This window comes from Trachypithecus francoisi, unplaced genomic scaffold (genome assembly GCF_009764315.1).
Source record: "Trachypithecus francoisi isolate TF-2019V2 unplaced genomic scaffold, Tfra_2.0 Lachesis_group21, whole genome shotgun sequence".
Lineage (NCBI taxonomy): Eukaryota > Metazoa > Chordata > Mammalia > Primates > Cercopithecidae > Trachypithecus > Trachypithecus francoisi.
Window position 1 is genome coordinate 52,959,725 of NW_022681467.1, and position 27,366 is coordinate 52,987,090.

The 27,366-nt window shown below is 51.1% G+C and overlaps 1 protein-coding gene across 1 annotated transcript in view; it reads right to left on the reverse strand.

Annotated features, from left to right (window-relative positions):
- Window positions 1-27,366, reverse strand: part of BMP7 (bone morphogenetic protein 7) — a 98,738-nt gene that overhangs the window by 8,302 nt on the left and 63,070 nt on the right. Inside the window, exon 4 of the mRNA XM_033186818.1 lies at window positions 6,861-7,058. Coding sequence (XP_033042709.1) covers window positions 6,861-7,058 — 198 coding nt within the window. The remainder of the gene's footprint in view (window positions 1-6,860; window positions 7,059-27,366) is intronic.

Consider the following 27,366-nt stretch of genomic DNA (forward strand, 5'->3'; position numbering starts at 1 on the left):
ACATTCTGTTGGTCCTGGAAATCTTCAGTGTGCAGCCGCCTTAGCTACCCCATGACTGAGAACAATTCTGGAACGAAATGGGCTAGAGACAGCGAGCGAGAGCGGAAAGCAGAAAGAAGAAGAAAGAAGAGTGTTGAGGGGGAAGGAGGCAGGAGAGGGGAGAACAGCATGGAGAGTACAGAAGGAATCAGGAACCGGCCTCCAAGGCTCAGGCTGAGACAGAAGCACCATGCTCCCTGCTGGGGACTGAAAAGCAGGCTGCTTTTGTTCTCATCAGCAATTTTTTTTTTTTTTTTTTTTGAGACAGAGTCTTGCTCTGTTGACCAGGCTGGAGTACAGTGGTGCAATCTTGGCTCACTGCAACCTCTGCCTCCTGGATTCAAGCGATTCTCCTGCCTCAGCCTCCCAAGTAGCTGGGACTATAGGCAGTCATCACCATGCCCGGCTAATTTTTGTATATTTAGTAGAGACGGGGTTTCACCATGTTGGCCAGGCTGGTCACAAACTCCTGACCTCAGGTGATCCGCCCGCCTTGGCCTCCCAAAATGCCATGTTTGAATGTATCTATTTATACAGATATAAAATTTATCTATAGTTCAGAAAAGCAATGTGGAAAGATATGCACACCAATGAGGAAATGACATTTAATTGATTATAACTGAATCACGTGTGTTTAGACCTGGTCCTGAGGAGACACTCGAGACTCTCTGTGAAGTGACCTCTGTGAAGGCTGGGGCGGGGCAGGTGGCCTCCAGGCTGTGGGGTGGAAGCGCTTGTGCCTGGGTGCCCTGTCCTCACGGCCTGCGTGCCTGGTGGAGTCACTCATTCATTCAGCCATTGCTAGGGGCTGCTTCCTAGTGTCCAGGCATGAGATGAGTCCCGGGTGTAAGACAGCAAAGGCCTGCCACTCAGGGGCTTTTCCAGAACGAGAGGCGGGTCACAGATAAGTGAGTGCACATGACTTACAAGAAGATGAGGTCTACAGAGGAAAACAAGGCAGGAGAGGCTGCAGCGAGTGGGCATGCTGCAGGGGTGCCAGCAGGCGCTCTCCTGAGGAGGTGAGTGTGGATAAGAACCAAGAGGAAGTGAGATAGGAGGGTGGGGAGGCATCCGAGGGCGAGGCATTCCTGGATGAGGATGCCGAGCAGCGGGGCGAGGCGCCCTCCATGCCTGAGGCCGTTGGAGCAGCATCGGACAGAGGATCCGAAGCAGGCACGGAGCCCCACAAGGAATGAGAAAGCTGGGGCCTGGGTCAGCAGACTGTGTGGGCGGAGGGAAGATCAGCGTGGCTGGAACCAGCCCCCAAGGCTCAATGCTGCAAGGGGCTGCTCAGAGTGGATGGAGGCAGCCAGGGAGAGCCCGGAGGCCCCTGGTCCCCACCCTCAGTGGGTGAGTAGCAGGGCTGGGAGAGAGAGAACCAGCTCTGGGGCAGCAGGGACCTCCCCAGGGTCAGGGTGTCCTCAACATGAGAAGGTCAAGGTCAAGGAACCATCAGGGAAGAGCCCAAACAGCTGGACTCTACAGCCTGCCCTCGAGAACACACAGACGCCAAGCAGAAACCTAAGATGGCCTCCGTGGCTGCGGCAATGTCCAGGGCCACAGGTAGCCACGCCTCTCCACGACTCTACTCCCTCTTCCTTATGGGGAGGCAGAAGGCAGGGCAGAGGAGAAGGAACATCCCCTTAGCTCAAGGAAGTGCCGGGTGAAGCTGCTAGCTGGAGCCAGGGACATTGCTGACTCCTTGGTGTCCTGAGTCAAGGAGGATTCTGCAGCTGCGTGAAGGCTCTGTCAGAAGGAAGTCCCACGATCTATTAGCAATGTCTGTCATGAGCACAGGAGGGGCCATGATCTATTAGCAATGTCTGTCATGAGCACAGGAGGGGCAAGGAGTGGCCTGAGTGCTACTTTCCCCAACCCTGTCTTAAAGCAAAGCCACGACATTTGGCATGACTTAGTTCAAACCCAAGGCCAAACAGATCAAGGCCGAACACAGCTCATGAAGCTAGTTGTGGTGTGCGAGTGAGGTGTGGGCACTGGCCCTGCCACCAAGAATCCCAGACCCTGCTCTGTACTTCCAGGGCTCTTTGATGATGGCTGTCCCAGCAGAAAGTGGCCGGAGCTCCAGTGTATCCTTAGGACTTATTAGCAGAAAAGCAAGGAAAGGAAACAAAAGAGAGACTCCCAGCTCCTGTCCCTCCAAGCCTGCCCCACCCGCCCCAAAGCAACAGAACGTGAGCAGGAGACAGCCCAGATGCCAGCCCTGTGGATTCATCCACCTCCTCAACCCCCTGCCTGGGCCGCAGACAAGTCAGGACTGGTGCTCAGGCTCAGCTCCCGCCCCCACGGGTCATCTGGTAAAGGCAGCTGCTTACCAGGGAGCTGGGTCCAAACGTGGGTGGGGAGAAGGAAGTGTAGGGACCCAGTTTCTCAACCCCAAACCGCACCATCTGAAGAGCACGTGAAGCCCCGGGGAAGGGGGCTGGTGGGCAGGAAAGCGAGCTCCGCGTGGGGTAGCGTGCCAGAGCATGTGCCCCCCCCCCCAGCATACACAAGGCTGCCGAGATTCAACTTGTGTGGCCCCAGGGCAGGGCTCCAGCCCATCACAGGGGTGGGGGGACGGAGGGGAACGAGCGATTCGAAGGGGCAGGCACACAGGCATACATACTCATACTGAGGGACTCTGGCCTAAGCCTAGGGTGGGGCCCGGGCCTTGGTATTTTTTATTTTTACTTTTTCTTAACTTCCAGGCAGGTTTTAGAAGAACTTCAAACAGGGCCATGAGCGATCCGCGGGAAGGAGGCAGGTTCCCAGCAATGAATTTCTGCCACGGGAAACAGTGAGAGCCCCGTCCTAGGAGCTGTGTAAATGGAGACTTGGTGGGGCTTTGATGAGGAGGTGGTGGGGAAAATCTGATTGAATTCTAAACCTGCGAGGCCTAGTTCCTCTCCCGCTCGTTACCCAGGTGCGTGCACCCGATGGAGCTCCAAGACACGGAAGTCTTCGCCAGGATGGAGTTTGCTGCACTTCCTGCCTGGATGATCTGTAAAAATCCTCTAGGGAGTCTCCAGGCTCCGAGCACCCCCTCGGCACCCACCCCGTTCCTCACCTTTCTTAGAGCAGCCAGAATGATCTTATCACCTGCACCGCACACCCCAGCTTGAATCTCTGCAAAGACTTCTGAACATGCTTGGCATGAAGTTCAAATTCAAGGCTCCCAAGAGAAGGCCTGACTCACCACCCTCACTCCCCTCCCCTGCTTCAGCCCCCACAGCCTCCTCCCCACTCCCCAAAGCTTCCAGGAAACCCCACAGCACAGGCCTCTGCCCCTGCAGGTCCCACAGCCCAGAGCAACCTCTCCGGACCAGCCTGGCCTCATGGGCACCCACTGGGCCCAGAGCTCTCAGCTCATTCACCACAAAATCTTGTCTGCACCCCTCGGGATGGGCTGGGTTCCCTGGGCACCACCCTGACTCTGGGCCTGTTACTATGTATGGATGTGAATGGCAACCCTATCCTTCCTGTCCTAAATTAACACCCCTAAGGGCAGCCTTTGTGTGGGTGTTCAGCATTGAACCCCAGCCTTCAAGAGTCCAGCATAAAAGAGACTTCAAATACAAATGAAGGAATTCAGTTGGTTTTTGATTTGGGAGACCACAGACCCCTTTGAGACACCTGGAACAATGGATCCACCTGCCAGAAAATAAAATACACAGAATCCCTATGCCCCCTCTGGGCCACACAGACGCACTGAGGTCCACCTGGGGGCCCCAGGACATCTGCCAGGGGTCAGGACCCCTTGTCTGAAAAAGGCCACCAACGCTGCTGACCTGCCTTCTCCCTTGAAAAGTAAAATGAACACAAATTTCAAGCTAGGCTAGGTGAGGAGGAAGAAGCTATTGGCACTAGAGGGTTAGTTTGGGGACGGGGCTGCTGCTGTCCTCTCGCCAGGACCTTTCTCGATAGCCCCCCTGCTCCCCTTGGGTGCTTCCTGGGACCAACCGCAGGCCCCAGAGCTGATAAGCAAGTCATAGCTTCCCACATAGCGGCAGGGCAGGTTTGCACCTCAGACCTTTTTCTGCCTTGTGATCAACCTGGAGCCAAGAAGGCTGCAACTCCTCCTGAGCCGGCCACCAGACGGCTGTGTCCCAGCTCCTTAGCTGGATGAAAGAAGCACTCTGAGGAGGCCGGGAACTGTAACTTGCCTGTAATCTCAGTACTTCGGGAGGCAAAAGTGGGAGGATAGCTTGAGCCTAAGAGCTCAAGACCAGCCTAGGCAATATAGGGAGGCCCCGTCTCTACAAAAAATAGCCAGTTGTGGCATCCATCTATAGTCCCAACTACCTGGGAGGCTCAGGCAGGAGGATTGCTTGAGCCCAGGAGGTCAAGACTGCAGTAAGCTATGCTCACACCACTGCACTCCAGCCTGGGCAATGGCGTGAGACCCTGTCTCTAAAAAAAAAAAAAAAAAAGAAAGAAAGAAAAAGAAAATCACTTTGCCAACAAAGATGTATTCTTTCCTATCGCTGCTTTAACAAATTACCAAACAAATTATCAAAACAATACAAACGGATTACAGCTCTGTGGCTCTGAAGTCCAACACCAGTCTCAGCAGGTAAATGCCAGTGTGGGCAAGATGGGCTCCTTCTGGGGGCTCTAGGGGAGGATCCCTTCCTTGCCTTGTGCAGCTTCTCTAGGCCACCCGCATCATGGGGCTGGTGGCCCCGCTCATCTCCACCCCTGTCCTCTGTTCTCACATGGCTCCAACCACAGCTCGCAAAGGCTCTCTCCTATAAGGACTGATAGGGCCACCCTGCTACACAGAGCCTGCATATTGGAAGGCCAGCTGATTAGCACCTGTGATTCCAAGGGCAGCCTTAACTCCCCTTCGCCCTGGAAGGTGACACGTTCACGGGTTCCAGAGATTAAGACACTGGCATCTTGGAGAGGCTGTTGCCCTGCTCATTGCAAATGGCTTCCTGAAGAGCCAGAGAAACAGCACCCCCAGGCAGCAGCTCCCCTGGCCGGCGGGATGGGATTGGGGATAGGGAGCAAACTGGGTTCCTTGGATCTGGGGGTGTGTCACCCCTCCAGTCCACTGGAAAATGGTTTGTTGTGAGGTTCATTGATTCGAAGCTTTGGTTTTGGTCTGGGAGGAGTCCAGATGCATCTTCTGGCAGACTTGACACTGCATGTGCAGGGGGCGTGAGCCAGGCAAGGGGTGTGGGAGGGCTGTCCACAGATGCCCACAGTGCCAGTAGGGCTGGTCCAGGCCAGTCCACCCCTAAAGCCCAAAACCAGAATGCACCTTCTTGGGACACCAGCACCCGCAGGCCACCAGAGGCTGTCAATGTCGGTTCCCCAATCAGCCTATGGGGAAAGGGATTGCACCCCAGCCACAGCCCCAGTGCCCGGGACAAAGCCAGGCTCCTGTGGGGGCCCCACAAATGCCTGGTGACTTGTCAGAAAGCACTCAGTGGGATTACTGGGGACACTGAAGTTCGTCCAGGCCAGGCAGATGGCCCTGGCAACGTCCGACAGGGAAGAGGGCCTGGGGCAAGGGACAACCCGGACCCCAGAGACCCAATCCCAGGGCTGCCACTTACCTACACCGTGCCCTTAGACAAACCACTTACCCTCTTCGAGCCTCAGTTTTCCTCTCTGTGAAGTGGGAGGCCATCTACCTCAGAGCCTCAAGAACCACACAACATGATGGGCTAAAAGCTGTCTGCTCTAGAGGACCTGCAGAGTGCGACCCCCTGGAAGTCTCCTTCGCACAATGCGTTAACTGGACTTATATTTACTGTTAATGTTTGATTTGCTTGCAATGAAAATATTAGCTTTAATTTTTAAAAAATTTGTTGTAAAGAAACATTTCAAACAGACTGGAAAGTATCGCAAATCATATATTCTTTTTTTGTTGTTGTTTTTGAGACAGAGTCTCGCTCTGTCACCCAGGCTGGAGTGCAGTGGTGCAATCTTGGCTCACTGCACGCTCCGCCTCCCAGGTTCATGCCATTCTCCTGCCTCAGACTCCTGAGTAGCACAAATCATATATTCTTTAAACACCTACCACCTGGCCAGGTGCAGTGGCTCACGCCTATAATCCCAGCACTTTGGGAGGCCAAGGCAGGTGGATCACTTGAGGTCAGGAGTTTGAGACCAGCCTGGCCGACAAGGTGAAACCCTGTCTCTACTAAAAATACAAAAATTAGCTGGACACAGTGGCACACACCTGTAGTCCCAGCTACTCGGGAGGCTGAGACTGGAGAATCACTTGAACCTGGGAGGCAGAAGTTGCAGGAAGCTGAGATCGCACCACTACACTCCAGCCTGGGTGACAGAGTAAGACTTTGTCAAATAAACAAACAAAGAAAAAACCATATATATATAGACACACACATATATACAAACATACATATATACATATATGTTTATCAAGTATTAAAGTTTGCCATGAATTTAAAATATTTTTCATTTTATGAAATAAAGAAACAGCAAACTCTTCTACCTCCCCATTTCTTCCTCCCCCTCCTTCCATGGGGTAAGCCCCCCGGGGGTCTTCCCATCCACGTTTCAGAGTCTTCCTTCATCCCTGTGTAGCTGCAAGCGCTGCCACTGTTCTATTTAAATATCTATATGCTTGGCATTGTATTATACTCATGTTTCGCAACTTGCATTTCTAAGCTAGTTTATTACTTTTACAGAATGAAGATGCTCTGTGTAGGGAAGGATTTGGGGATTTTCTTCCTGAGCCATCTGGCGAGCACCTGAATGGATTTTGAGTCAGTCCCCTGCTGGGTCCCGCTGGGGCCCTGCTGGGTTCCTGTGGTGAGTCTGTGATCCCCCCTACCTGGGCGTACCTGCCACATTGGCCATCCGCAGGGCTTCCTGGTTCTTGGGCGTCTTGGAGCGGTTCTGGCTGCGCTGTTTGCTCCCCGTGGACCGGATGCTGCGGAAGTGGACCTCCGTGGCCTTGAAGAAAGCCACCATGAAGGGCTGCTTATTCTGGGGCCCGTGCCGCCCAATCAGGCCCGCCAACTTGGGGTTGATGCTCTGCCCTGGACAGGAAGCAGCCAAGTGCACAGAAGAGTAGTTACAGGAGGGCCACGAGCGGGACAGGGCTGCAGAGACGCTATGCCTCCCGGTTCATTCATGAGCTCTTTATTCCTCCATCCAGCAAGTATTTATCGAGTACTCACTCTAGGCCAGGTATTGTTTAAGGAACTTGGAACACAACTGCAAAAGCAGCCAAGAAAACGTCCTGTTCTCTGGGTTTCCATGCAAGTGGGGAAGGCAGGCAGGAAATATAAGGGGTGGGGAACCAGGCTGAGGGCTGCGGAAGGTGGCAAGCTAGCGAACCCCATAAGTGCCACTCACATTCCATTGGCCAAAGTAGGTCATGGTATGTGCCTAATTTCAGGGAGTTGGGGGGCAATCTTGCTCTGTGCCAGGGAAGGTGGGAGCAACTGCAAACAACCCTAATGACTACATGGGCCATCCGAGTAGAGATCTGGGTAACAGTGAGTGAGGGGGCTCAGTGGATGTTTGGGAAGAGTGTATTCCAGGCAGAGGGAACTGCAGAGGTGAATGTATGGAGGCAGGAGCGAGGAGGGTGTGTTCAAGGGGCAGGGGGGAGTAGCAGGGACAACTGGGAGGGGCAGAAGGGGCATGAGTCAGGTTGGATCCTATGGGCAACATGAGCACCTGCCTCAGTCCAGTGTCCTGCGTGGCTGGTGTCCCCTAATATTCACACCCACAAGCACCTGCCTCAGCCCAGTGTCCTGCGTGGCTGGTGTCCCCTAAAATTCACACCCACAAGCACCTGCCTCAGCCCAGTGTCCTGGGTGGCTGGTGTCCCCTAAAATTCACACCCACAAGCAGCTGCCTCAGCCCAGTGTCCTGTGTGGCTGGTGTCCCCTAAAATTCATACCCACGAGCAGCTGCCTCAGCCCAGTGTCCTGCGTGGCTGGTGTCCCCTAAAATTCACACCCACAAGCACCTGTCTCAGCCCAGTGTCCTGCATGGCTGGTGTCCCCTAAAATTCACACCCACGAGCAGCTGCCTCAGCCCAGTGTCCTGCGTGGCTGGTGTCCCCTAAAATTCACACCCACGAGCACCTGCCTCAGCCCAGTGTCCTGCATTGCCAGTGTCCCCTAAAATTCACACCCACACAGAACCTCAGGATGTGACCTCATTTGGAAGCAGGGTCTTTGCAGATGTGCTGTCATCGGTTAAAATAAGCTCATACTGGATTAGGATGAGCCTTAATCCAGTGACTAGTGTCCCCATAAGAAGGCCACATAAAGACACAGATGCAGACAGCCCGGGGAAGACAGAGGCCATGAAGCACCAAAGATGGCCAGGAGCCTCTGAAGCCGGAAGAGGCAAGGAGGGATTCCTCCCTAGAGCCTTTGTAAGAGGACAACCCTGTGGCACCTTGACTTTGGACTTCTAGCCTCCAGACTGTGAGAGAATAAAGCCCTGTTGTGTCAAGCCACCCAGTGAGTGGAACTTCACATCCAGGGCCCTGGTTAGGACATCAAGGCACTCTGCAAGAAGTGAGAACCACTAGGGTGGGACTTTCAGGGGTTTTTATAAGGTCACTCAGGCTGCCCCTGGAGACCTGACTGCAGGGTCAACCTGGAAGCAGGGAGACCAGGTGGAGGCAACAGAATGGTCCAGGTCGGAGGTGACGTGAAACTGGACCCAGGGTGGTGGGGAGGGAGGCTGGTGAGAAATGGCCAGATCCTCAAGAGTTCATTTTTAAAATCCATCTTTAGAATTTATTTTGGTTTTAACTTTTTGCTGTGAAATGATTACAGATTCACAGGAAGTTGAAAGATGATGTACAGCAAGGTCCCAAGTGTCCTTCATCCAGTTTCCCCCAAAGGTGACGTCTCAAATAACAAGAACACAGCCTCCAAACCAGGAAAGTGGCGGATTTAGGACTGAATTTGGGGAGGGATTATAAAAGGTGTGAGAAAAAGGGGAGTCTCATAAGACTGGCATGCTCTTGGCCCAAGCCCCTGGAAGAAGAGAGGGGCTCTTTACCAAGGTAGGGAAACTGAGGCAATGGAGCATAAGCTGGGAAATAGAGGGGTGGAAGACAACATGAAGTTTGGTTTAGCAGATATTATCTGAAATCCCTACTTGACACCAAAAGGAAGGTGTCAGGTGGGCAGCAGAGGTCCAGCCTAGGCTTGATCAACTAACTGATCAGTTGGAAGAGATGAGTTCTGGGCTAGTAAGAGAGGCAGCCGGGCCCAGGCCAGACCACCTTGGTTCAAAGCCCTGCCTCTGTCACTTAATGCACAGCTGGGGCTCAGGGCAGAGCTTTGTGCACCCTAAGTGCTCAATAAATGCTAGCTCAGGGCAGAGTTTTGCACACCCTAAGTACTCAATAAATGCTAGCTCAGGGCAGTGGTCCAGATAGTAATGTAAGCTTGGGCATCCCCAGCATAGAGATGGGATTTAAAGCCAGAAGACTGGATGAGCTCACCTGGGGAAAATGTGCAGCCTGAGAAGCAGTGTGAAGACTGAGCCTAGGTGGCCTCTGTCTTCCACTGAGAGGTCAGGAGAATGCAGTGGAGACTGTGCAGGAGAACCCGGTAAGGAAGGATCTGAAAGAAGCTTGGGCAGGAAGAATGGGGATACCAACAGGGTATGGGGTCCCGGAAAACAGGGGAGGAAAGTGGAGGGAGCAAACTCCATGTCCTGTGCTCTGCAGATGGACCTAAGAACACACTATCTCTCCATTGCCTTTGACAGTGATGAAATCATTGGCAATAGATATGTAGTACCATGCCTGGGGGTGATGAGTATTTCAAAGCCAAGAAAAAAAAAAGCATCCAGTGGAAACAAAGCCTATTTTACACATGACAGCACAAGCTCAGAGAGGCTGAATAACCCACCCAGGGATACCCAGCTTGGAAGCAACAAATCAGAATCTGAACCCAGATGAGGACAACAGGGAGTCGGGAGGCTGAGCCTCTGCAGATACGGTGCCCCCAAGTTGGGTGGGAGGGGTCGGAGGCCAGCAAGTGATGGGCTCGTTCACATCTGGAATTAACTTCACCTGGAGTCCCCCAGACGAGCCAGAAGTCAAGAAACCCAGCCTCCCAGGACCAGATCGGCACCAGGGGGTTCACTTTGGTTTTCTAACAACTAATGTTTAAAAGAACAAAGTTCCCCCCACCCGCCACTATTCTACCTTAACTCCCTTTACCATTCGGCTTTCCTGCATTCTTGAGCGGGGTTTCCCCGAGTTCAGGCATCTATAATTTGAATGGTTCTATAAAAGAAACCATTAAAGCTGACCCCCTAGGAATTCTGTTTCCCCCCAGAAGGCTTTTAGGGCAAAATAAAAATGCCTGGCCTGAAAAGCTGATGCTGTTCCAGATACCTTAAATCCACACGCTGCAAAAAGTCTCTCCGCACCTCTGAGCGGAGGCATCTGGGTTGCTTTGGGCAGCTGTCAGGAAAGCCACATCCAGGGAGCCACAGCCTCAGCTGGGAAATGTCAGGACAGAGGGGCAAGAAGTGGGTCTCAAGGGTGTTTAAACCCACATCTGCCACTAACCAGCCTATGCGGGCTGAGAGAGGCAAGTTGTATGCTGGGGCCTGAATGTCCTCATCTGTAAAATGGGGGTGATGCCACGAGACACATGTTCCCCCTTTCCTTGGTAGCCAACCGGATTTTCATTGAGGCAGTTGTGCCTTACATAGCCTCCACCCTGGCCTTAGAGGTGGGGCCTGTGGTTTAATAAAAGGCAACTAATCCTCTGGCTACAGTGATTAGTTCAGAGATGAGCACATGACCCATTTTGGCCAATGAATGAAGGAGAGGTATCCTGGAGGTTTCTGGAAAAGAAGCCTCCCACTCTAGTGTCCAGAAGGAAGCCTGCCCCCCGCCCCCTCCCCCCGCCCTCTCTCTCTCTCTCAACAGGATTGAGGGAGGAGGCATGGATGGAGCCACAGAAATGGCCACCATCTGGCAATCACAGGTGACCATGTTTCCAAAGAGGCCACCCTGATAGAAGGCAGAGCAGAGAGACGGGGTCTCTCCTGACATTGCTAAGTCACTGGATCAAGTCAGCCCTGAAGTCCGCATTCTCACCCCAGCCACTAAGATGAAAAACCCTTTGACTGCTTAGTCTGAACTGGTATTTTGGGTTGTTCTTGCCCCTTTCGTAGAGACTTGGGGACAGGGAGCATGGTGCCAGCCATCTGGGCTGGCCGACATGGAACAGGTGCTCTGAGGGCAGGTATGGAATCTTCCTTCTGTCACCGAGTTTGGGAAAAGGTTCAGGTTTTTAACTTAAAGCCTGAACAACACCACGGCAGACACTTATTCACCTTCAACAACATCAGCAGAGGGATACAGAAAATACACTGGCAATTCCTAAAAAGGGTTTAATTTGTAGTCTTCACGTGACCCAACAATTCCACTCCTAGGTGTGTACCCACGAGAACTGAAAACACAGGTTCACACGAAAAACCTGTACACGAGAGTTGGCGGCAGCATTATTTATGGTGGCCAAAAAGTGGAAACAACCCGACACCCATTAACTAATGAAGGGATAAACAAAATATGGTGTACCCATACAGCGGAGTACTGTTTGCCATAAAAAGGAGTCATTTTCTGATCCATGCTACAACACGGACAAACCTGAAACTCGTTACACCGATAGGAAGAAGCCAGATGCAAAAGCCACACATCGAATGATCGCATTTCTGTGATATGTCTGGAACGGGTAAATCCATAGAAATAGAAAGTAGCTGACTGGTTGCCTGGAGCTAGGGGTTGGGGTAGCAGGGAGTGGCTGTTAAGGGATATTTCGGGGGGAGTGATGGAAATATACTAGAATTAGACAATGGGATGGCTGCACAACAATGAGAATATACTATAAAAAATAACTGAATTGTACACTTTGAAATGGTGAGTTTTATGTTAGGAAAATTAGATCTCACATTTTTAAAAAACTAAAAAGCAAAACAGGGGTGGGAATGACCCACTCACTGCGCCTTAGAGGGACAGTTTTTATGAGTAACTGTAAGGATGCCTACCGCAGGGTCTGGCTATATACTCAATAAATAAATGCCTGCCTCACCAACAGCAGACTGGGAGCTCACGGCCATCCTCAACACAGCCCCAGGGCAGATGCCGCAAGCTCACTTTGCAAAGGAGGAACAAGACTGAGTGAAGAAGGCCTTTGAGCTGGTCCCTGGCAAGGCCAAGATTCGAACCCTGGTCTGTCAAAACCAAAGCCTGCATTCTCTGCCATGACAGCCACAAGCCCTTGTGCTGCAAACACATCCAAGGCCTCCCTTCCATCTGGGTATACAGTTGGTACTCAACTAGGATCAAGGTTCCCCAGAAGGGCGTGGGGCCTACACATGAGCTTGGAGGTCAGCACCCCAGGGGTGGGGAGGGGACAACTTCTCCCAACAGCTAGGTCTTTTTGTCCCTGGTATTCCTTGTAATGTCAAATGCCTGACTATAGTCATTTGGAAGAAATTGGACTGAAATACTCTCAACTCAGTTATCTGACTTTTTCTTGGGGTACAGGGGCTCTGAAAACAATGCCTGATGCCTGCAAACAGAGGAAATCACAGAGAAGAACGCAGGCCCTGGAACGTCTTGCTCAGAGCCCATTTGTGGGCAGCGACCTCCCATTCATCTCCAGGCGCCAGCACCAGCTATACAATTTGCCAGGCCCAGTGCAAAATGAAAACACAGGACCTCTTGCTCAAAAGTGATTCATCATTTCAAGGTAGGGACAGCAGAAGCAAACCCAGCACGGGGCCCTTCTAAGTTCACCCGCACCCGTGAGGCTTGCCCCGTCACACACGCGTGACGCAGACACAGGGTGCGATTCCACGTGATTGGGATGGCACCGTCAATCCTGTTTCATATAACTCTGCCCTTTACGTAATATATTGCAGACATATTTCCACGTCAATGAAACACACACCGACCTCCCTGGAGGCCACAGAGGAGCTTCGCATCTGGAAACGCTGAGATAAAAGCATCCTTTGCCTCGTCCTCTTCTCCTCATGTAGGTGCTATGTCCCAGGCTTGAACAACTAACTTGTTTTTTCATTGATTCATTCAGCAACTATTTCTTGAGCACCTACTATGTGCCTGCCAGGGGCTGGGGCACATCGGTGAACGAGAACGCGACCACCCAGGGAGCTGACTGGAGAGGGAGATCGGCTCAGGGGTGTAGAGTGCTGTGTCTGATGGTGGCAAGGACTAGGAAGGACTCAGGACAGGGCAGCAGGGACACGACAGTGAGGCACAGTGGGGAAGGTGTCTGGGAGGCACCTGGAGCACAGAGCGGAGTGAGCCATGGGAGGCCTGGGGAGGGAATATTCCTGGCAGAGGGAATGGCACATGCCAGGTTCATGAGAAATACAGTGTTTCAGCACAGTGAGGAGGCCAGCGAGGCCGGAGAGAGTGAGCCAGGAACCAGACGGGGTGAGGCTGGAGAGAGTGAGTGAGGAACCAGAGAGTGTGAGGCTGGAGAGAGTAAGTAAGGAGCCCGAGGAGATGAGGCCGGAGAGAGTGAGTGAGGAGCCCGAGGGAGTGAGGCCGGAGACAGTGAGCAAGGAACCAGAGCGGGAGAGGCTGGAGAGAGTGAGTGAGGAGCCCGAGGGGGTGAGGCCGAGGTAGGTAGGGGCTGGGTCACGCAGTGTCTCCCAGCCCAGCGAGGGATTTGGGCAGGGGGCGATGTGGCCAGGGTTCTGTGGTGGGAGACCCATTCTGAATTCCGTGTGGGGAACCAACAGGGCTGGGAGAGAGAGTGGTGGTCCAGAAGCACGTCCCCTCCTGTCCACCCCTCCTCCAGGCCCCACCATGCTCAGGGCCAGCCTCCCTGGAACCCTCACACATACTACCCTCCTCCTCCTCCAAGCTCAACACCTCAGGGAAAGGATGGTCTCCTTCACCCAAATGCTCCTACACAGAAGCCAGCTTTAATGCTGGCTCCAAAGCTTGCTCGCCAGACAGGCCACAGCCAGCATGGTGGGCCTGCCCACTCGGGCGCGGTCGGCATCGGGGCTGCCTCATGCATGGTGGGATGTTTAGCGGCACCCTTGGCCTCTTCTCACTAATGCCATCTGCACCTCTCCATTTCATGACAACCAAAAATGTCTCCAGACATTGCTACATGTCCCCTGGGAGGAAAACTGTCCCTGGTCAAGAGCCGTGGCTGTACAAACACACTCCCTAAACAAGCCAAGAAAGGAAGATGTGTAAAGGTGAGTCATCGCAGCGGAGTCTGACCTACAAACCCCGACAGAGAATGTAGTGCTTTATCAAGGTGAGATTAATGAACTTAGAAGGTGCCTCATGAAGCATCAACCAGTGCCTGAAGATTCATTTACCGAACACGTGTTCACACCTCGGGTACTGAGCCCAGCACTACCCTGTGCTCTGGGGTGTTCCAGCGGCAAGACAGGCCCAGGCTCTGGTGGGGCCAACAGAAGGAAAGTTCCCTCCCATGGGGAGCTGCACGCAAATTAGCCTGATTACACCTAGGAAGAAAGAAATGTAGGCTGAGTGCGGTGGCTCACGCCTGTAATCCCAGCACTTCGGGAGGCTGAGTGCGGTGGCTCACGCCTGTAATCCCAGCACTTCGGGAGGCTGAGTGCGGTGGCTCACGCCTGTAATCCCAGCACTTGGGGAGGCTGAGGCAGGTGGATCCCTTGAGGTCAGGAGTTTGAGACCAGCCTGGCCAACATGGAGAAACCCCATCTCTAGTAAAAATACAAAAAAAATTAGCCAGGCGTCATGGTGCATGCCTGTAATCCCAGCTACTTGGGAGGCTGAGGCACGAGAATCGCTTGAACCTGGGAGGCAGAGGTTGCAGTGAGCTGGAGATCGTGCCACTGCGCTCCAGCCTAGGTGACACAGCGAGACTCCACCTAAAAAATATATATATATAAAATATACTATGATATAAAAATGTATATTATATATAGTATATATATCATAGTATATAATATAGTATATACCATATATAATGTAGTATATATGGTATATATATATAATATATATTTATAAATTTATATATTATGTATATTATAAATTTATATATTACACATTATATATTATTTATATTATAGGTAAAGCAATATATTATGCTATAATATGTACTATTATATATTACATATAATATATACTTATAATATAATATATACTATTGTACATAATGTGATAGAAGACATATTAATATATATTATATATATATAAAGCACATACTAACGTAGGTGTTTGCATATGTAACATCTATTTTGTTCTAATACCACAGGAAGGGCTGAGAAAGGTTATTTTGCAGGAGAACAATTCCTTTTCATTTTATATTATAAAATATCAGATTTAGTCAGTGCGTGTAACTATTTACTTTATTTGTATTTAAATGTCCTGGACAAGTCACACTGGCTAGGGAGCCAGCCCGCATCTGTAAGGCATAGGGGTGAGGTGGGTGAACAAACTGACGTAGGCAGGGAGGCAGGACGTGCATCATATTTTAACCATAAAATCTGTATCTTTGAGAAAGTTGGAAAACATATTTTAGCAGAGGTTTGATAGGTTTTTTTTCAAGCCTGCAGATTTGCCCAAGAATAGCAGATTTTGCAAAAAAAAAAAAAAACAAAAAACAAAAAACAAAGAAAAACACAGGGTGCCTGATTGAATTTGAATTTCAGATAAACACATAATGTTTGCATCATGGAGGACATGCTGAACTAAGTGATTCTTTGTTATTCATCTGAAATTCAAGTTTAACTGGGCATCTTGTATTCTATCTGCCAAGATATGCTCCTTAAGGTTGGGATAGAAAGGTTTTCCTACGGGCTAATGGCATCTGAGCCCTCTGCAGGCTGCACCTCTTTACCAGGTGGGAAAGAGGCCTGGCCTACCTGAGAGGCAGGTAGAGGGGCCCAGAGGCCATGGCTTTGCTGGTTTCTTCACTGGGACTCAGTGCTTGTCTCTCTGTGGTGCGTTTTGCTGCATTTTGCAGTCTTAGTTTTTAAGTTACCGTACAGTAAAATCGACCCCTTTCGGTATGCCGGTCTGTAAGTGCTAGCGCGTGTACAGATGCCGGTACCCAGCTTCAATGGGGATACAGAACAGCTCCACGCCACAAAGAACTCTCCGAGCTGCCTTTTAGCTCAGTGGCTCCCAACTGGGGTGATGCTGCTCCCCAAGGGACATGTGGCAATGTTTGAGACATTTTTGGTAGTCGTAACTGAGCAGTTGCTACTGGCATTGAGTGGGTGGAGGCCAGGGAAGCTGTTAACATCCTAAGATGCACAGGATGGCCCCACAACTGAGAATTACCAGTGGTGCCAAGGCTGAGAAACTCTGCTTTGCAGTCACGTGGCCCCCACCGCCGGCCTCTGGCAAACACTGACCCACTCACATCCCTATGACTGCATTTTCTAGATATTTCATGCTAATGCCACTCTTTGGCATTGGCTTATTCCAACCTGTATAATGCCTTTGAGATCATCCACGTAGCTGCGTGTTTCAACAGTTCATTCTTTTTTGCTGTATGTAAGCAGCACAATTTTTATCCATCCATCTGGAGGTTCCAGCTTTGGTGATTATACATATAATGAGAGACACAGTGTACAGGTTTTGGGGTGAACTTACCTTGGCATTGTTCCGACATAAAGCAGAAATTGAGTCCTTCACATTGTCAAAACTTCAGCCCTTTGCACACTGTAGGCGCCATCTGTTCACAAAGCATCACAGCTACTATTGTCTGAAGAGGCCAGGAAAGCTGTCTGACCACACCTTTGCTCAATGGTCCAGAGCAGAGTGGAGAAGTCCCAATTATTGCAGGGAGGTGAGGCAGAAGTGGCTAGTGTGGACCCCACAGTCATGCGCGGCCCCCTCATGCCTGGCCTTCCTTCGTCCATGAAGGTTGCACATTAGACCCTTTCCAGCCTCCCCTGCAGCTCCCGCTGGGGATGGATACTGCAGGCTTCTCAGAAATGTCTTCTTCCCAAAAAAGGCAGGCACATGATGAGATAAACATCCTTTCTTCTTGCCCATTGCATTTTCCTTCCATGCTTGGGGACTTGGAGGCAGCCACGTTGGCAACCATGATGAGAGAGCCTCAGGGCAAAATGTCAACATTGTCAAGGTGAGGGGGCCGGAAGGGAAAAAGCCTCGAGCCTATTGATACGCTAGCCCAGGGGTCAACAAACTACAGCTTGCAGGCCATATCCAGCCCACTGCCTGTTCTTGCAAATAAAGTTTAATTGGAACACAGTCGACGCACAGTCAGGAACACATGACCTGTGGCTACTAGTAGTTACACTAAACAGCAGGCAAAAACAAACATCTGACCCTCAAAGCCTAAAATATCCACTCTCTGGTACTTTACTGAAAACCTTTGCTGACCCTGACTCTAACCAACCCTAGATCCACTTACTTCCAGACTTGTAGGGAAAACCATCAATATCCTCATGAAATAAGACATCATTATCTTCAATTATTTGTTAGCATAAGTATTCTGGGTACAGCTGATTCCCTTGTTGCTTCTCAACAAAAATGAAAGCCCACCAATGTGTGCCAAGCACCGTGCTGAGCCCGTTCTATGTATCGCTACTTGCTGGAACTTCTCAAGGTAGAATCGTAACTCCCCATTTACAAAGGAGGAAAGCAAGGTCACAGGCGCAAAGTCACCCACCAGGGACCCAATGCTAGGGAGTGCAGAGATGGAGTCCACTCTGGCCCAGCCAACTGGAGCCTGCGAGCTTGACCCCTGCACCATCTGCCAATCAGTCCAGGTGATGGCAGGGAAAAGGATCCCCCAAAATTCAGAGAGACTGCCCAGGCATGGACATAGGTGACCTACGGGGACTCCAAAGGTAGGAAGGATTCACTGAGGAATAGAGGGAAAGGCCTCCCAAGAGGAGCCAGGCGGAGGCAGGACTCAGAGTGAGCTGAGGACAGGGCCCAGCCAGTGCATCCCGGCACCACTGGCAAACCCCAGGCGACCTGAGCAAAATCGGCGTGGCCAGCCTGAGGAACCCAGCGAGCTCTGCGGAAAGAGCCTGGAGAGCAGGCAGGGAGCACGGTGGGGCCCCTTGGTAAAGGAGGGGATGTAGCCCACCCACGCCGCACAGGGGTGGCATCTGGGTTTCCTTGTGGCTTCTTTGTTTTCCAGGCCCAGGGCTATAGGCTACCCCTCCAAGGCCCACACCACAAGAATGTTTCTCATTAATTGTGAAAAACACGTTCACTCCAGTTATTTCTCTCGATGGACCAAGGCCCAAGTGACAAGTGAGAACTTAGTTAACACTTGTGACATCTGCCTGGCCCCAGTTACCCAATTCCGCCCTCCCCATCCCTGCCATCCCAGCCCTGGAAGGGCCGATCCCAGCCACTGGGTCATCAGGCCTTTTCTTTCCTCTCCCTCTCCGGCTTCTGGACAAACAGGATGTGAAGCAATCGCATGGAGCGAAGGCACCTTGGAGCCAGCTGCACCGTGGGCAGCATCGCTCACCAGCCTTGGCTTTGTGGGGCTTAGTTTCTGCAGCCGCCGCAGGCGAGTGGCTCACCTCCTGGCTCCTTCCTCAGCTGCCACAGCTGAGCGTCACATTGGACAGCACATGCCCTTCAATCCTTTAAATGCTCTGCAATCCCATCCAATTCAATCTGGAATGAGCATGAAGCGAGACACGTGCTCTTGTGTGTCACAGGAGAGACGCTCGGGGTTCTCTGCATGCAGATAGCCAAAATGCACATGCTCCTGACCCCCAGGCGACTGCAGGAAGCAAAGATGGGGTGCAGGAGGGAGAGAAGGTGCCCTATGGCCTTGGAGTTCAGGGGATGGAGAGCCAGCGCTCACAGGAGCTGGAGAAATGGGTCCCCAACGAGGGAGTATGATATGAGGCAGACAAGCCTCCCTGATCATCTTCTTGGATCTGAGAGGCAGGGCTGATTGACATGGCCCTCCTGAGTCTCGAGGGATTTCTTCTGCAAACAAGGAAGAGAAGGGGTACACCATGAACCAGGACAAAAGGGTGCAGCCCCTTTCTTGGGACAAATGACTTGCTGCTTCCATGTCTGCAAGGATGAGAGTCTCCCCAGCCCAAATCAGTCTTCATCTCTCCGCAGCAGGCTTTGCGGGTGGAAGACGGCACAAAGAAAATGGGCGTGTTGGTTTGCACAGCAGCAGGAAGCCCTTGTGAACCATACTCAGAGCCTCAGACCTCATCTGCATGGCTCCACCCCTGCCCTTCAGTACGTGGTCTCTCATTACTGGTCGGCCTCCTCCTAGAAGAATGTGAGCAACACAACAGCCAAATCTTCCTTTTGTTCAGGCTATACCCCTGGTGCCTAGAACAGTCCTTGGCTCGCTACAGGGGCATGCAAATGTTTGTTGAGTGAATAACTGTACGTCCAACACAGGTGGAGAAGCTGATTGCTGTAGGAAACTTGTTCTAACAGTGGGGGTGGGGAAGACCATCATTCATCATTCACTCCCCATGCTGCAATGCAGGGCCCATGAAAATGCAATAATGTCTCTTAAAATCGGAAGATAAAACATGAACTTTTAGTATCTGAGAATGTTTTGCGTTTTAATTCAAAGCTAGCACCTGCGATTCCAGCTACTCAGGAGGCTGAGGCCAGAGGATCGCTTGAGCCTGGCCAGCCTGGGCAACATCACAAGACCCCATCTCAAAAATAATCTTTAATTTTTAATTCACCCGGAATTATAATATTCATCTTGATACCAACATGACCATAAAACATACTTTAATTTAAATTTTTTTTTTTTTTGAGACAGAGTCTCACTCTGTGGCCCAGGCTGGAGTGCCGTAGTATGATCTCGGTTCACTGCAATCTCCACCACCTCCTGGGTTCAAGTGATTCTCCTGCCTCAGCCGGGACTACAGGTGCGCACCACCACACCTGGCTAATTGTTGTATTTTTAGTAAAGACGGGGTTTCACCATGTTGCCCAGGCTGGTCTCACACTCCTGACCTCGTGATCTGCCCGCCTCGGTCTCCCCAAGTGTTGGGATTACAGGCATGAGCCACCGTGCCCAGCTCTAATTTTTTTTTTTTTTTTTGTAATGGAGGGAGGAGCCCATGGAAGTCAAGTGCAGCCCTGGCCACTTCTGCAAAGGGGGCTCCTACAGTGAGTCCTACAAGAAGACTACTGTCTTCTGAGTTCTTTTTAGAAACACTTTCCTTCCCAGGTGAGAAGCCAGGCAAGACCTAACATGTTAGAGGGTCCTGGCATCTCTACCTCTGGACGGCCAGGCTGGGTCCCCTGCAGGGGCTCATCTACCCCTCCAAACCCCATCCTGAGGCTGGAGCCTGGTGAACACATTCGTTGGAAGATTTTCCAGCAAAGAGGAAGGGGGTTGGAGTCACGATTCTCTGGTCAAAGCCCAGGTCTACACCTGGGAGTCATGAGAAAGTTTCCCAGCCTTCTCAGTTTCTATTTCCTCATCTATAAAATGTTGGTGATATCAATTGTGCTACCTGGGCAGGATTATTGTGAGAACTAAATAAATCAACAATTAGAACATCTAACATTCATGAGCACAGACAGGGAGCTGGGCCCGGGATTCAGCATGTTCTGTGAACTCACTTCCTTCTTCCAGCCGCCTACAGAATCCGTGATGTTATTATGTTCATGGAGCAGACAAAGGAACAAGACCCCAAGACATTGGAGCAGCTGCTGAGACTACACAGAGGTGACTGAGGAGCTGTGCTATGACAGGGCCTTGGGTGCCAGAGTATGTATGTGCAGGGGCTGCTCTTCCATCCTGCTTCTAAAAGCTGCACCGACGCTGGCAGCTCAGGGCCTGGCCTGCAGGGAGGGCTCCTCTGCCTTAAGGCCACAAGGTGGGAGGAGCCCCAAGCTGCAGGATTCCCTCCACTCAAGGGGTGCCTGGCCTCTCCTCTCCTCTCACTCTCCTCTCCCTCTCCTCTCTCTCTCCTCTCCCTCTCCTCTTCTCTCGCTCTCCTCTCCTCTCCTCTTCTCTCGCTCTCCTCTCCTCTCCTCTCGCTCTTCCCTCTCCTCTTCCCTCCCCTCCCCTCCCCTCCCCTCCCCTCCCCTCCCCTCCTCTCCTCTCCTCTCACTCTCCTCTCTATCCTCTCCTTTCTCACAGGGCTCTGGGCAGTGCTAGATTCACCCCCGGTCCCTGACACCAGCATCTAGCGTGGGGTGTAGGGCACAGCCAGTCCATGGGTGGGAAGCATAGCCTGGGGGCTGCAATAAGTGGAGAGGCTGCCTCTCCTCGCTTCTGTACTAAGGGAAAGATAAACAGACTCCAGCCCTGATTCCTGCAGCGCCAGCCCCTCCCCAGGGAGATGAGACCGGGCTCCCCGCTTGGCCCCTCCTGAGGCGCTGCAGGTGCCTGGGAGTTACAGGCTTCCCCCCATGAGGGCATGCTGGCCCGGAGCGGAGCCCCAGCTGCGGCTGCTGCTCCGTGTGGTGACTCACAGGAGGGCCCAGCTGGGAGGAAGAGGGAACAGACGCACGCTTCCTGGGTGGTCTCAGAAGGGCACCTCCGCACTTTGACCTCAAGACCCCCCACCCGTGGCCAGATGGGAGGGAAGGAGGGCGCCATCTGGGCTTTGGAGTTTTGGAGACCACTGGCAGGCAAGGGCTCACATAGGGTCAAACACCAGGCTTCCGCAATAAGGTCTTTGATGGCTGCGCCCCACTAGAATGGAAGCACACTGGCCCCAATTACTCTCCTCCACATGCCCATTGTGTGCATGAGAAAAGTAAGGTCCTAGGAGGTGTATAGACTCCAAATTCCAGCAGCTGCCACGGCCCCTCTACATCCAGGCACAGTGTAACTGCCTAGTGGTTGCAAGGTTCAGGTGACCCTGTCTTTACCCCTTCTGGATGGTGACATGGGCATGGGCACTGCTGCCTGGGCCCCTGTCTTCTCTGGATGCTGGTGCAGGCAGATTATTCTCTGAGTTAAGGTCAGTAAGAAGTTCCCAGGGTAGGGACCAGGGCCTCTGCAGCCAGCTCGGGGCCAGGCACAAAGCAGGTGTGCACTGATTTGTCAGATGCACACCACCTCCCACAGGCCCTGCTGTCCTTCCCCGTGCAGGATCTGGCAGGGGAGGGTTGAGACCTAGAACCTGAGGGGCACCTGTCAGCCCAGGCACCATCTTGTAAACAGGCTGCCACAGGCACTGTGCACAACTTTGCCAGAGTATTGTCACTGGGCCAGGCCTCAAGTTACCCAAGTCTTATTTTCAAAGGTGACTAAGGAATAGAAAACTCCATGTTGGGTGCAGTGTATACTACTTGACTGACAGGAGCACTAGAATCTCAGACTTCACCACTATATGATTTGTCCATGGAACCAAAACCACGTGTACCCCTAAAGCTACTAGGGAAAAAGGGCATATTCCTGGGCGCATCATCAGAATCCCCCACAGTGGGTCTGAAATGGAGCCCGGGCACCCGCATGTGCAGTTTGCCCTGCAGGGTGACCCTGATGGACACCAGGCTTGAGATCCTCCACAGTAGGGAAAACAAAGCATTTTCACAGCCACGATGTCTCGAAAATCCTGGACTCACTTGCTCCTTAGCTCATCCCCAAAAGGTCCAAAACTCCACACAGCCAACTGGCCATTATACACTTGGCCCTTGCCTGACAATCTGAGTGGGTGATCCTCCCCTGAGTTGGGCAACCACACCAAACTCACTGCCTGGGCGCGCACAGCACCTGGACAAGCCAAGTCCCTGGGCGGTGGCACCACACCCAGCCCCCAGGGCCCTGCCCAGGAGGGGCAAAGAGGGTGTCACGGAGCCAGAGGGGGTCATGACACAGCATCTAATCCTCGATCTGACTCTAGACAGCAACGTGCAGCCACTAGGCTGCAAGGAACGGAGAGGGTCTTGGGTGGGCTGCTGAAATACAGAACCCCAGCAGGTTCTCAGGAGCCTCCATTTCCTGCCTGCACCACGGGGATGTGAACCATAGCATCTACCTTGCTGGGTAATTGTGACAATCACAAGAGACAGTGGTGCTTCGTAGCAACCACACACTGAGCAATTAAACTCTTCACTCACATGAGCTCATCTAATCCCTCACAACCACCCTTGGGGATGGAAACTATTATTAACCCCATTTTCCAGATGAGACACTTTACGTGACTCACCCTGGGTCACAAGGCCGGAAACAGCAGGGCTGGGATTTGAACCAGGGGAGCCTGGCTCGGGAGCCCGAGCTCTAACCATTGGGCAGCACTGCCTCCACCAATGCTGAGCCTTTTCCCATAACCTGGACAATGCGGGGAGTAGGTGCTGGAGGCAAAAAGGGCAAAAGGACTCTGAATGTGTCTGTGGCGAATGGTGAAGGCAGGAGCGGTACTAGGAGGAGCTGGCCACAGGGCTGGCATCAAATAAGAGAAAAATCACCTGAGCCAGCCGGGCAGGCAAGACAGAGAAGCACAGAACCCAGTGGGGCCCAGTCGGAAGGTCTCCCCAGCATCTACAAGTCCACAGAAATGGTTACTGTGAAGAAGGGAATTAAGTCCACCTTAGCCATATGACTTCATTTTTATCTTATCCCTAGAATGTTCCACAGGGGCTTTTAGGGAAAAGAAGAGTCAAATGATTCTGTTGCTAGATGAGTTGGGAATTCCTTGAGGCAATATTTCCTATCCAGAGACTCATAATGGACACCGGCAAAATAAATGCTCTGATAAGTCCTGCAGAGAAATCTGTTTCATTTATTCAGCCTAGCATTCCTCATACTTACACGACTGTGAAACTCTTCCTTTTTCCCTGAGGCACCTGTTAGCACTTCACGGAACAGTCTGAGGACTGCTGGTATACAGCAGGCATCACAAACTTTTTCTGTCATTATTTCTGAGAATAATACATGTTTTCAGCTTAGCAGGCCACAGAGTCTCTGTTATAATTACTCGACTTTGCTGTGAAAGCATAAAAGCAGCCCCAGACACAATGTAAACAAATGAGTATGGCTGTGTCAATAAAACATTAGGTATGGACACCAAAATGTGCGTTTCATGTAATTTTATATGATATTAAATATTCTTCTTCTTTCGATTTGCCTCAATCATTTAAAAATGTGAAACTATTCTTAGATCACAGGCCACACACACACACACAAATCAGGCTGCAGGCTGACTTTGGTCAGCGGGCTAGAGTTTGCTGACCCCTAAGACAGCAATGGAAAGCTCCAGTGTCTTCTAGGACCACTTTTAACTCTCAGGGGCATGGAAAGGGGAAGAAGAACAAGTTGCAGGGTGGGGCGGAAGTGGGGGACAAGCAGTAGAAAGAAGACTGGTCTGGGATGCAGGGGACAAGAGTGTGGTGCTAAACTCTTCAGTCCCCTCACATGGCCTGTGACTTTACGTGAGTAATTCTACAACTCAGGCAGAGCGCATGTTCTGGATGGTCTGGGGTGAGGAGGGTCTCCGTTTTCTCACTCAGACCTCCCGCAGGCCTATCAAAGGCTGGAATTGTTCCTGCTACCCACATCCTACTGCCAGGCACCTAAGCTGGAGAAACAGATAAGGGCCCCTAATTTATCCACTTTGATAAATTGTCCCCAAGATGCTGGCCAGGATGTGCCCCCAACTCCAGACTAAGGCAGTGGCCTTTGATAGGAAGAAAAAGAGGCAAAGGCCAGGATCAATCAAGGAAAAGGTTATTACATTCAGCTCTATTCTTTTTTTTCTTTTCTTTTTTGAGATGGATTCTCTCTCTGTTACCCAGGCTGGAGTGCAATGGTGCCATCTGGGCTCACTGCAACCCCCACCTCCCGGTTTCAAGCGATTCTTCTGCCTCAGCCTCTCGAATAGCTGGGATTACGGGTACGCACAAGCACGCCTGGCTATTTTTTGTTGTTGTTGTTTTTTGGTTTTTTTGTATTTTTAGTAGAGACAGGGTTTCACCATGTCAGCCAGGCTGGTTTCAAACTCCTGACCTCAAGTGATCCACCTGCCTCGGCCTCCCAAAGTGCTGGGATTACAGGCGTGAGCCACTGTGCCTGGCCAAGCTCTACTGTCTTAATCTACGTGGCAAAATCCAGCATACGCAAAGTAAAAATTAAACTGAAAAACTGGGGAAATGTTTGCTGCTCAAACTGCAAAGAACCAAAATCATATAGAAAAAGACCAAAACCTACCAGAACAATGGGCAGAGGATATGAACATACCATGTGTAGGAAGAAACTGCAAATGGCACACATGAAAAAAATTCCCCACCTCACACAGAATAAGAAAAAAAGCAAAGTCAGGCTACAAGATACCATTTGTTATCTGTTGGATTAGCAAAAATCTACGTTTGAGAACTTGAACTGGCAACAATGGGAAAACAGGCATCCTCACGCACTGCTGGTGGAGACGCAAGTGGAATGGCCTCTAAAGAGGCCAAACTGACATTATCTATCAAAACTACAAATAGGGTGCAGCACACCAACATGGCACAAGTATACATATGTAACAAACTTGCACTTTATGCACATGTACCCTAGAACTTAAAGTATAATAAAAAACAAAACCACTACAAATAGGCCAGGCACGGCGGCTTGTGCCTGTAATCCTAGCACTTCAGGAAGCCAAGGCGGGCAGATCCCCTGAGGTCAGGAGTTCAAGACCAGCCTGACCAACACGGTAAAACACTGTCTCTACTAAAAATAGAAAAAGTAGCCAGGTGTGGTGGCAGGTGCCTGTAGTCCCAGCTACTCAAGCAGCTGAAGCAGGAGAATCACTTGAACCTAGGACGCAGAGGTTATAGTGAGCCGAGATCGTGCCATTGCACTCCAACCTGGGTGACACAGTGAGACTCCATCTCAAAAAACAAAAACAAAAACAAAACAAAACAAGAAAACAAAAAAAAAACTACAAATAGACAACACCACCTTCAGGAACTGGTCCTAGAGTTACACTCAAATGAAAAATGACCTACACACTGAGGTTTCCCACTGAAGCCCTGTTTGTGAGACCAAAAGACTAGAAAACACCTAGGCATCCATCCCAGGAGAGCTGGGTAAGTCAGTTATGATGATGATGGTGGTGGTGATGATGATGATGATGATGACTGCTCTCCTTTACATGTGTATGACAATTAGGTCCTGTTCTAAGCCTCATTACTCAAAGCATGGTCCAGGGACCAGCAGCTTCTGTTACCTGGTGGCTGTCTGAAAACACAGACTCCTCTGCCCCAGGCCAGCTGAATCAGAATCTGCATTTTACCAAGATGCCTGGGAAGATCCCATGCACATTAAGGCACTATTTTTAAAAACTCTTCCCATAATAACCCATTACATCTTGTAACAACCCAATAGCCCAAACCCTCTCATCACCTGCATGCTGGAGATGAGAAAGCCCAGGCTCTGACAGGCTAGGGAAATTGTCCAACGCCACAGTGTGTGTGGGTGGCAGAGCTACATGGACACAAAACACATGGAACAAGGAAGCTCTTTAATGGCTGACAGGACCAATCTCTGAGATAAGTCATCAGTTGGAGAACACTGTATATGCCAGGCCACCATTTATGGGAGGGGGAAAAACTGAAAGCTGAATCTCCATGTAATTTCTGAAATACCCAGAGAGCATCTCTGAAAAGAAGGAAACAGCAATTGTCCCTGGGAAGTGGAACTCAGCAGCTGGAGAAGAAAGTGGGAGGGAAACTATTTCGTGTTACACATGTATCGCTCATAGCTCCAAAGGCAAACATTGCGAAGGTGTTTATTCAAAAATAAATGAAAAAAAATGTTTGTTCATAAAACTGGTGGAAGGAAGAAGCTACACAGCTGGAAACCATCACCACTGAATTTTAAGCAAAGTCAAGCTACAAGATACCATTTGTTATCTGTTTGGGGTGGGGGAAAATTAGCATAGAGAAGCCCATTCCCACTTCCCCACTCACCATCCTTCCTTCTTTCCTTCTCAAAGGAGGCAGAACTGTGGTGGGAATGAGAGGTGTGGGGGAGGGCAGACTCACAATGGATTCTCCAGGAACTGGGGACTCAGACCCACATTCAGGTTCTAATGTGGAAGGGACTAATGCCTTGCATGAGGGCAACTTTGTCCCACAGGGGACAATCTGGTGATGTCTGGAGACATTTTTGGGTGTCACAACTGGGAGATGCTACTAGCATCTAGTGAGTAAGAGACGAGGGATGCTGCTAAACACCCTGCAGTTCACGGACAGTCCAGAATGTCCTGTGTCCGGTGGTGTCACCTTGGAGCTCTAGTTAAAGTGCAGGTTCTGATGCAGCAGGTCTGGGAAGGGCCCAGGTTTATGCATTTCTCATAAGAGGGCTGCCCTCACCCCTGCTGATGTGGGACCACCCTTTGTGTAATGAAGCCTTACCCAATTCTGCT